The 10844-nt window shown below is 57.9% G+C and overlaps 1 protein-coding gene across 3 annotated transcripts; it reads left to right on the top strand.

The window, feature by feature from the left end:
- The first annotated feature begins 1417 nt into the window (after nt 1-1417).
- STING1 (stimulator of interferon response cGAMP interactor 1) lies at nt 1418-4456 on the top strand. Of its 3 annotated transcripts, none has more exons than XM_042815288.1 (7): nt 1418-2249; nt 2448-2698; nt 2794-2968; nt 3162-3270; nt 3395-3633; nt 3910-4096; nt 4183-4456. In XM_042815288.1, exons 2-7 carry the CDS (start codon nt 2448-2450, stop codon nt 4359-4361), a joined length of 1140 nt encoding a protein of 379 aa, XP_042671222.1. In that variant the 5' UTR covers nt 1418-2249; the 3' UTR covers nt 4362-4456. The 3 variants fall into 3 exon arrangements, with proteins under 3 accessions (XP_042671222.1, XP_042671223.1, XP_042671224.1); XM_042815289.1 differs by having other exon boundaries at nt 3949-4096; XM_042815290.1 differs by having other exon boundaries at nt 3970-4096.
- The last annotated feature ends 6388 nt before the right edge of the window (nt 4457-10844 follow it).

Below are 10844 nucleotides of genomic sequence, written 5' to 3' on the forward strand. Positions count from 1 at the left end.
CCATCCTCCCATGGTTGCTTTGTTTGTTCTTTCACAAGCTTGTTCTGCTTTTGGTGCAAACCAAACTAAAGCTCATTTTCATGGCACGGGGGATGTGTGCCCCAGGACCGACTCCTGCCCAGTGTCTCTCCTCCACGAACCTCCCTCAGATGCAAGTCCTGGCCAAGAAGGCAGCAGTGGTTTCCTGTAAGTGGGTGGGAGAGGAGGAACAAGGAAAGAACACGGCCACACCCCCGTGTAATTACAGCTGCGCAATGGGAGAAGGAAGCCAGGCGTGCGCAAGGTGGCACCTGGAGGACGGTGGCCAGAGGTCAATGGCTGCATGTGTGGATGGAGATCAGGGACAAGTGGTGGCCCTCTGGGGTCCGTGCTGGGACTGATGCTCTTTAACATCTTCATCAGTGACGCTGAGAGTGGGATTGAGTGCCCCGTCCCTGCAGGCAGCCAAGGTCTGGCTGGATGGGCTGTGAGCACTGCTGGGCTGCGGGTGTCCCTGTGCTCTGCAGGGGATGAACTGCACGGCCTTCGGGGGTCCCTTCCAACACGGTTCTGTGATTCTATGATTCTCTGACCTGTTACAAATGAGAAGTGGCTGGAAGGCGTGTGCACCTGCAGCATCACGCTGCTGTGATCTCACTGCACTCAGGCCCATGCTGTGCCCACTGCCCACACGGCGGGACGTGAGGAAATATGCGGATGCCTGCTTCCCTGTGCCAGGAGCTGGGTGAGAGGCAGCTCACGGCAGGAGGGCAAAGGCTCCTGGGACCTGGGGGCATTGCAGGTGTCCCGGCACAAGAATGGGAACACCTCAAAGAGCAGCAGACTGGAACAGCCCCAAAAGCAGAAGGGCTCCTCCATTTGACACGTGCACAAGAACCCACTGCCATGGGCACTGCAGGTGCTGGCAGCTTAAAGGACATCAAAAGAAGGCTGATAAATCACAGATTTATTTATTATCAAAGGGAGAAAATCTCTCAGGGAAGAAGCTCTGGTGTCACAAAAGAGTTGAGAACCCCAATGGATGTGTGAGGAAATTCCAAGGAGAGGGCAGGAGCTCCAGAGCATCCAGTGTGTGCAGACAGGAGGCAGGCACAGGGCAGAGCCTGGAAGCAAAAGCGAGATGGGCATAGAATCATAGAATCACAAGGTTGGAAACGACCTATAAGATCATCCAGTCCAACCGTCTCCTCATCACCATTGCCACCACCAGCACTAAACCACATCACACAGCATGTCATCCAGACGCCTCTTGAACACTGCCAGGGACGGCGACTCCACCTGGGCAGCCATTCCAGTGCCTGACCACTCTCTGAGAGAAAAAGTTCTTCCTTATGTCCAACCTGAACCTCCTCTGATACGACTTGCAGCCATTGCCCCGTGTCCTGCTCGTTGCCTGGGAGAAGAGGCCAAATCCCTCTTCACCACAACCTCCCTTCAGGAAGTTGTACAGCGCAATGAGGTCTCCCCTGAGCCTCCTCTTCTCCAGAAGAAATAGGGCAGAATAGAGTGGGGGATTGAAAAAGCAGGAGAGCGGCACAGCCACGGACAGGAGCTGGGAGTGAGAAACAGACCCGTGGTACAGGGCTAAAAGCAGGCACCTGCCTGTTTTGGCCAGCCTTGGCACTAGGGAGGCGCACGGCTCTCTGCCTGCATCAGGAGCCCGGGCTGTGGCAGCGCCCAGGTGGGTAAGCAAGGTGGGCAGGAGCTCCAGCCATACCCTTGGTGCCCATGAGCAGAGCCCCAGACTGCCCTGTGGCTGTGTTGGGAATGCTGTGTCAGCCTCACTGGAGGAATCCATTGCTGCTGAAGTTCTGCTTGCTTTGGAAACCCACTCGAAGCGAAAACAAGCTTGCTTTCATTTCCTTCCTCATTCTATCCTTTGTGAGTTGGCAGGGATGCTGGGGTTTTCCAGAGCCATAAACTCCTGCATGTTGTAACCTGCAGCATTCCCCCTAGCTGCCCAGGGCCCAAAGCCACAGACACCCCCCAGGTGCCCAGCATGGGAGGCTCCACGCCTTTCCTTGCCACTTACAGCTGCCAGAGCAGCTTTCATTTTCGTTTTGTTCTCCATTAGGTTTGCAGCAGCCGTGCAGCTCTGCCCTCTCCGTGCGCCGGGAGCTGGTGCCGACCCCGCGCATAGCGGTCGCATCCAGAGGAAGCGGAGGCTGTGGCTGTGCGTGCTTGAGTGCTGCTACGCCCACTGCCCTCGGCGCAGACATCGCGGTGCCGAGCATCACGGCCGCACCTCGGTGAGTGCCCACGGGTGCGGAGCAGGGTGGCGTTAGCAGGAGGGGAGGCAGAGCGGTCGGCGAGGCGCCGGTTTGGGCTGTGCTTGCGAGCTTTGGAGTGCTGACTGAGCTCCGGGCGTGCACGTCCACGCTCCGCCGCGCTGATGTGGATCTCGGGGGTCCCGGCTGCTGCCCCCCACTCCCCCTTCCTGCTCGCAGATGTCCCAGGATCCGTCGACGTCGACAAGGAGCAGCCCTGCTGCCCTGCTCGTCCCCGAGCCCCGCGCGGGGCGGGCACAGCATGCGGCATGCGTGCTGCTGGCTGTGTGCTTCGTGGTGCTGCTCCTGACTGGGGAGCCCCTGATGTCCATCACCCACCGTGCCTGCGCCCAGCTGGCGGCCCTGCAGCTCGGGGTGCTGCTCAAGGGCTGCTGCTGCCTGGCAGAGGAGATTTTCCACCTGCACTCCAGGTGAGCACCACTGGGGGATCCGCTCCCTGTCTCCGGCTCCCACCTGGCCCCTCCAGCCCAGGTGTCAGCCCACCTCTTGTCCCTCGCCCATCCAGGCACCACGGCAGCCTCTGGCAGATGCTGTGTGCCTGCTTTCCTCCACGCTGGCACCTGGCCCTGCTCCTTGTCAGCGGCTCAGCCTACCTGGACCCTCAAGAGGACGACGGGCACAGCCCCCGCCTCACCCTCGCCTGCCTGTGCCAGCTGCTGGTCCTCACCCTCGGGCTGCAGGTAAGGGGATGCTCAGCAGTGGTGTTCAGCCACCTGGCTCCGTATGTGCAGAGTGCTGCTGGGAAGGGGCTGGGCACACCCTGCCCTGCCCTCCCATCTGCAGGGCCACCACCGCTCTGGGTGCTGGCACAGGCATCGCCCTTTGTCCCCTCTGAGCCCCGCCGCTGTTTTTTTCCTCCTTTTCCCTCTGCAGAAGCTCTCAGCGGTGGAGGTGTCAGAGCTGACTGAGAGCTCCAAGAAGAACGTTGCTCACGGCCTCGCCTGGTCCTACTACGTCGGCTACCTGAAAATAGTTCTGCCACGTACGGAGCTGTTCCCCTGCACTATCACGGCTATGGATGGAAATGGCTCCCACAGCCCTGCCACTTCCACAGTGAGGAGCAGACCCCAGTGCCGCTCTCCCCCCAAACCTCGCTCTTTCTCCAGGCCTGAAGGAGTGCATGGAAGAGATCAGCAGGGCCAACCCCATGCTGCGGGCACACCGCGACGCCTGGAAGCTCCACATCCTGGTCCCACTGAACTGTGACATCTGGGATGACCTGGAGAAAGCTGACAGCAACATCCAATACCTGGCAGATCTTCCTGAGACCACCCTGACCCGGGCAGGCATCAAAAGAAGAGTCTACAGACAGAGCCTGTATGTGATCAGGGATAAGGACAACAAGGTATGCTGGGGCAGCCCTGCATCCCCAGGTGGGTGAGGCGTCCCCAGGTGCAGGCTGGGGATGGAGGCAAGGCAGAGCTGCACCGCTCAACCCATAGAACCACAGAACGGTTGGGTTGGAAGGGCCCTACGGCCCCCCAGCCTGCCCCTGCCGGCTGCCCCTCGCCAACTCAGGCTGCCCGGGGCTCCTCGCGGCACGGGGCACCTCCAGGGATGGGCGCCGGGCGCAGCACCAAGCCCTCAGCGGCGCTGCCCTCCCCACGCCGTCTCCCCGCAGCCCAGGCCCTGCGTGCTGGAGTTTGCGTCCCCGCTGCAGACGCTGTTCGCCATGGCGCAGGATGAGTGCGCAGCCTTCGGGAGGGAGCAGCGGCTGGAGCAGGCGCGGCTGTTCTACAGGACGCTGCGGGACATCCTGAGCAGCTCCAGGGAGTGCGCGGGCACGTACCGCCTCATCGCCTATGAAGGTGAGCACCGCCGCTCTGCCGAGATCCCCGCCCAGAGCCCCGCCTCAGCACGGACACGAGCGCGGCTTTGCCTTTCCTCTTTCCAGAACCGGCAGAGGCCGAGAGCCACTTCTTGTCCGGGCTGATCCTCCGGCACCTGCAGCAGCAGCAGCGCGAGGAGTACGTGGTGCACGAGGAGCAACCCCTGGTCACCGGCTCCGTGGAGCTCAGCCTGCAGGTCAGCTCCTCTGACCTGCCCCAGCCTCTGCGCAGTGACCGCCCCTGAGCCCGGCGCTCCCTGGCACCCGGGAGCCTGCAGCCCCGTGGCCGTTTGCGTTGTGCATTTCTCGCGTACGCACAAGAAAGTGTGGTGTGTGCTAATCGGGTTTTGCCTTGTGTCATATTGAGAGAGTTGAGGATGTTCAGCGTGGAGAAGGCGCAGGGGAGGCCTCACTGCAGCCTTCCAGGAGCGGTGGGAGCACGTGAACAGGAGGAGTGAAGACTTTTTACATGGGCAGACAGTGACAGGAATATGGGGAACACTTTTAAACTAAAAGAGGGGATTTAGGTTAGAAATCCTTCAGCCGGAGGGAGGCGAGGTGGTGGCACTGCTGCTCAGAGCTGTGGTGCCCCATCTCTGGAGGTGTCCCGTGCTGTGGATGGGCCCTGGGCAGCCTGAGCTGGGGGGCAGGCGACCCATGGCAGGGTGGGGCTGGGGGGCTGTGAGGTCTCTTTCAACCCAATTGTTCTGTGATTCCATGGTTCCATGACTTAATGATCACAGTCCTCTAAGGACCCTTCCAACCCAAACCCAACCCACTCTACGGTTCTATGATCTTGAAAGACCCTCCTGACTCTACATCCTGTGATCATGGAAGTGTTTTCCTTTTGGGGGTAAGTTCATGATCCCAAATCTTGGGCTCATTGGCAGTGCCCCAGTCCCGGCCACACATGTGTGTGTGTGTGCCAGGTCCCTGAGCTGACCCATCCCAGCAGTAATTACGCACACAGACATCCTCATCAGGCCTGGGCACCTCTACCCTCGGGCATCCTACAGCATGAGGAACCTCCCTGCATCTGCTCCATGCAGTCACTTTATGCTGGCAGCCTTCTGCAGCACCCAGTGTTTCTCCAGCCTCAGGTGATGTGCCAGGCCCCAGGCTGTGCGCTCTGCCTCACTCCAGCTGCAGCCCTGGCTGATTTAGGGCAAATGCTTAGAATGAAGAGAGGGCTGCGCCTGGACTCAGCCCACGGGGACATGCCTGGTCCTCTCTGCAGTGAGAACACCCCACTGAGCGTTCCCTGAGCTGCTCAGCACCCAGCAGCACCCAGCAGCACCCAGCAGCACCCACACCGTTTGCCCACACGACGCATGCCCCCCCCCACCTGATGCCAAAACCCCTTTGTCAGCAGCCTGGGGAGGCCACAGAGCTGTATGCTGCTGCTCTGTGCCTCGGTTTCCCCTTTTGCTAAAAGCAGACAGGCAGTTCAGTTGGATTGTTACCTTCTGGTGCTGCAGCACACCTATATGGATTCGATCCCTTTGGTCCCTCCCAGCTTTCAAGACTTTAGCAAAAGGATGAGGCCACCTGAGAGCTCCCAGGTGCTCAGCCTGCACTTCCAGCCTCAGGGAGGAGTCAGCCGCTGCAGGGCTGAGCACAGCTGCCCGCAGGCCATGGCTGGCTCCATCCTCTGGGCAGCCCCAGCTCCTGCCTCTCTCCAGCCTTCCTTCCCAGGACAAAGCCTGGCAGCTGCCACAGTCTATGCAATTACTGGGGCTGCATCCCCCATGCACAGAGCAGCACAGGGTGGGAAATGTCTCTCCAGGCTCCAGCGAGCTTACAGGGAGATGTGACTGCACGTTGGTCCTGCTGGGATTGGAGCTGGAACCTACGGCAGGATTCAGTAAAGCCTTAATCTGCAGCCTAATCCCTGGGCACCGCATCTGCGCAAGAGACGAAGTCGACAGATGAAAGGGTGGGGACCTCCTGCAGGGGGGAACACGCTGGTGCTGCCCTGAGGGCTCTGCTCACCCTGCGCGGGTGGGGGCAGCGGCGCTGGCCCGAATCCACCGTCCGGCCCTTGTTCTGGAGAGCGGGAGCATCTGCTGCGCTGGAAGCGTGCGGTGCCAGGGCTGAGCTCAGCAGTGGGGCGCAGCCAGCGGCAGCTGCAGGGCAGCGAAGCCAGCAGCACCACGGCCCCCAGCTGCGTGCTTCTCTCTGCAGGGATAGTCGTGCAGCAGCAGCGCGCAGCTCCCTCCTGGTCTGGGCACTGCTCCCCATTGCCGCCCTCAGCAAGGCCAGGTTGGGCTCAGCACTGGGGACAGGTGTGGGCGCAGAGGGACGGCGCGGCTTGTTCCAGCGGCTCGTGCTGACGTCTGACAGCACAGCTCACGCTGCTGCTCAAGGACAAAGGCAGGGCCAAGCAATGGCAATGGGACAGCCGTGGCTGGCCGAGCGCAGCGGGCAGGGCTGGCGCAGAGGCAGCAACGGTGAGGCTCAGCAGCGGAAGCTCCCCCAGACCTGAGCTGTTAGGGCAGCCGATGGTGCCCGCTGCTGGCTGGCACTCGCAGGGCGGTGCTGTCTGCAGCAGCCTTTGTCACCACCTCGGGCAGGGGGTACGAAAGCCCTGACACCCCTGCACACCACCTGGGTCTGGGTATGCTTCGGTACCGGGCTGCCAACAGGAGCAGAGCTGTGTGTGAGGCGCTGTCTTAAACCTGAGCACCTGAGTGTGAGTGCTGCAGGACAGGAGCACGGCCCCAAGCCAAACATCCACAGCCAAACACTTCAAGAGGTGCCCAGCACGCGCTGCAGCCCGGCTTGGTGCTCTTAGCTGCAGCAGCACACTGCTGCTGGGGGGCTTCTGCTGCTGCTCCCTGCAGTGAGCACACTGAGCTTCCCAGCCAGCCCTGCGGTGTGACTGTAGGGTCCTGTGCACCAGGGCTCAAAGAGCTGATGACCAAATTGGCACAGGGGACACACGTGGTGTTAGAGGCCTTGAATTGCTCTGCATACAACCTCTCCTTGCTGCAGCCTGTGTTTCATGCCGGAGATGTGTGGAGCACAGCCTCATCTGCAGGACCTCATCTGCAGGTCACCCATGCAGCTCTGCCAGGCTCAGACTGGAGCACAGACACTGCTGCCCTGTGCCCCTGGCCTCGTTCCGTGGGGACCATGCTGGCCCAGAGATGCCTGGCACAGCCACCAACAGCCCAGGTCACCTTCAGTAGCAGGGCTGAGCTGGCAGCACCTCACAGGGTGGCACGATCCCGGCATGCTGCGTCAGAGAGCAGCAGATCTGCTACCCTGCAAGGGCAGGCAACCCAGAAACCACCTCTGTGGCATCTACCATCAGCCGGCGATGATGGGAGAGGCCCAGCATGGAGCAGGGAAGTGATTTCATGGTCAGGATTGGATGAGCAAGGCAGAGCCAGATGTACCCTGGCTGCACAAGGACTGGGGCCAGGGCCGACTTTGGACACAGCTGCCAAGCAAGGCCGAGGCTTCCTGCAGCTCCTCCTACCCCAGCAGGTTCTGTTGTGTCTTTAAGCCCTGCTCTTGCACGTCCTCTTTGCCATGGATGAAAAGCCGGCACTGCAGCCTGCCCTGCAACCTGCACTAATGCAGCAAGTGTCAGGGACAGAGGGCTGGGAAGGGGGAGGCAAAGTGCTCCCTAATTCTTGCCTTTCTGTTTGGATACAGTGAATTTCAGATCTCTTTTCATGGAGGAATTCATGTATTAAAGATCACTACACTGGAAGTCCCAGGAATGTTAAGGCTGACTCCAGCTATACGAGCCAATAATTAAAGGAGGGGATGGAGCTAAGAGTTGCTTTAGGATTAGGATGAGAAGTGTTTTTGGCTAAGAAGCCAGTTCCAGCCCACATGGCCCCACTGGGTGCCAGAAGCCAGCCCCACATCAGGCACAGGAGACCCTCTTAGGGTGTGCAGCCTGCCAGCACTCTCGGAGCTGCCCTCTCCAGGTGTGCCTGGGGATTTTTTAACTCCTACCTGTTCTGCTCAGAACTCCCAGCTGATGCTGACATCTGTGACTCTGGGTTTGAGGAGAGAGAATTCCTCTCCTGTTTTACTGCTGGGTTTAGGGGTTGAGAGGCCAGCATCAGTATGACCGTCTGAAGCATGTTCCTGTAAAGGACACTTGGAGAGCTGGAAACATCATCCAGCTCTTCTGGGAAGCCTTGCTCCTCTGCTTGCTGCCCTGTGATGGATGGGGCATCTCAGACAGGTTGGGCTGCGCCTGCTGCATTGCTGAGCAGCAAGAAAGCTTTAAAAAGGGCAACTGGTGTTGCTCACCAACAACAGAATCTGTCCTTTACTGCAAGATGGTTCCTTCAACCTGGTTGACATCTTCAAAGACTGACATTTTCAAGTCCTCTCAAACATGTCTGGGTATCAATCCCAAGCATCGTTTAAAGGCTTTGGGATCGTTGCTGCTTGCCATGGGGAAATGACCTTTTTTTCTCTTTAAGCCTCTGCACGGTTTCTCTGGCCCACAGACCGTGCAAAAATCAGTTTTGCTCAAAGTCAGAAGAACTTGCTGAGCTATTTAAATTCATCCAGTTTGCAGTGACAAAGATGATAAAGAACGCTTGTGTGTTCACATGCCAACATCAGCAGCGTAAGGACAGACGTGACTTAAAGGAAGAACTAACTTACTTGTGAAGCTGAGCAGCTGATGCGGATGTTGGCTTTCTCCCTCCTGCTCTTGCTGGTGGTTAGTGACTGGATCATGGAAAATGTGTTGAGGTTTCCTGTTTTTGCTTACATTCCCAGGAACAACTGTCTGCTGCGTCCTGAGAGCTCGTGCCAAGCATATACCTTGGCTGTCGTGTTTCTGTCTAGTGAAAAAGACAGAATGAAGTTTGAAGCTTTAGTAGTTTTGTAGCTTCGTCCTTGGATGTTAAGGGTGGCATGGATGAAACATCTAGAGAACCCCCAAGCCTGACTTCTGTTGGCAAGAGGTAGCAAGGGTTCTCAGCTTTGCTGGTGCTCTCACACACCCAACAAACTCGTTCTGACACTTTTGGAGCAGTTGGTAAGAAATCGTAGAACAGCTGAGGCCTTAAAGATCACCCACTTCTAACCCCTGCCACGGCAGGGTTGCCACCCACCAGATCAGCCTGGCCTTGAACGCCTCCAGAGATGGAGCAACCTGTTCCTCTGAATAAAAAAATCCTTCCCATTACCTAACGTAAATCTGCTGTCTTTTAGCTTAAAGCCATTCCGCCCCGTCCTATCGCTACACACCGAGCAGAAAGTCAGTCTAAGGATAGCTAAAAAGATTCATCAGGACTTGTTTTTGTTTGTGTCCTTAGATCTCACAGCAATTAACCTCCCAAGAGCAAATCGGTCTGGCTGATAACTGTGCAGGCCCTGGGTTTTTACAGTCAGCTTCGCAGTGGTGCTCACAAGGCTGAAACACAGTGAGCAAATACGAGTGCGTGCAGCCACAGAGGGCTGTGCTGCAGCGGAGCAAAGCGTGCTGGTGTTCCTGCACAGAAAGGCGCCTGCAAGGCTGGCAAGGTGAGGAGGTCCCACGAGGAGCCCCACGCCGGAGGTGGGCAGCAGGGACGGCGGCGATGCTGTGCTGCCCTCCAGTGCTGCACGTTAGTCGCTCTCAAATTCTCAAAGCCAGCATGAAGTTCGCCCTTTCAAAGCTTGGTTCCCCAGGAAAAGCCCTTGTGCTCACACTACCTTGCTTTTTTTTTACATCTGAAAAAGCCTGTTTGAGAAGCAGGCTTATTTGAGGTGGTAGAGAAAAGCAGCAGGTTGCCCAAGGTCACTTCTCTCAGTGCTCAGAGCTTGGCATCCCCACCATAAGGTGAGCATGTATAAATTAAATTTGAGAGCTGCCAGCACAACTGACCTGATGCTCCTGCATGCTGCAACTGCAACTCGCACTTGGGCTTTTAAACTCTGGCAGAGCAAACACACACATCAATCCCAACATCCCCGTTTTTAACCAAACTGCTAGCCAAGAGTCTGAAACGCATCTTTCTCTCAATTTCTCAGACTTGCACCTGCAGTGCCTATTTCCCCAGCTGTAAGTGTTGTGGTTTAAGTTCAGCTGGCACCATCAGTGCCTGTGTTGGTCTGACAGCAGCTCTCAGCAAGACTGAGATCTCAAAGAAAGGCGCATTTCTTTTCTTACAGGAGGACAGCTTCCACCTCTGTCCCAAATGCCAGCTCCTCAGCTTAGGGCACCCAGCGAGGACAAATGGAGGGTTGAAGTGATCTCTCCAGTTACTTTCCAATGCCAAAACCAGCATTTGGTTAGGAGCAAAGCATGGGTCTCTGAGGTGCTGCTCCATGCTGTGGATAAGAACATTTGTATTTTCTAAAGGCAGATTGAGAAAACAGTTCTATGGCATAGGCATTTAGTGGGCTTGCTTCCTCCTCCAGGAGCATGGTGTGGTGTAGCTGCTGAACATTGGTGCTGGCACAGCGGGTCCTGCAAGAGCCTTTCTTGGGGCAGCTTTGTGAGAAAAGCCGTGCCAGGGGCTACAGCAGGGCCAGCCACGCACAGAGCCAGCCTGGCCTGCAGAGCAAGCTGCTGATTGATGGCAAGGAGTTTTTTGGTGCTAAAAGAAGCAGCAAAATGTAAGAGGTGCAGCCCCCCCAGAGTGACCAGCAATGCTACAAGCCAAGCTGGCTGCCAGGCTGCCCAGCCCCAGGGGAGGCACTGTCCCCAGGGGCATCACAGAAGCCAGGTGGCGCCTGAGGGGCTGGCAGTGATACCACAGGGA

This window comes from Centrocercus urophasianus, unplaced genomic scaffold (genome assembly GCF_019232065.1).
Source record: "Centrocercus urophasianus isolate 14NV4802_14NV808 unplaced genomic scaffold, USGS_Curo_1.0 seq_1467, whole genome shotgun sequence".
Lineage (NCBI taxonomy): Eukaryota > Metazoa > Chordata > Aves > Galliformes > Phasianidae > Centrocercus > Centrocercus urophasianus.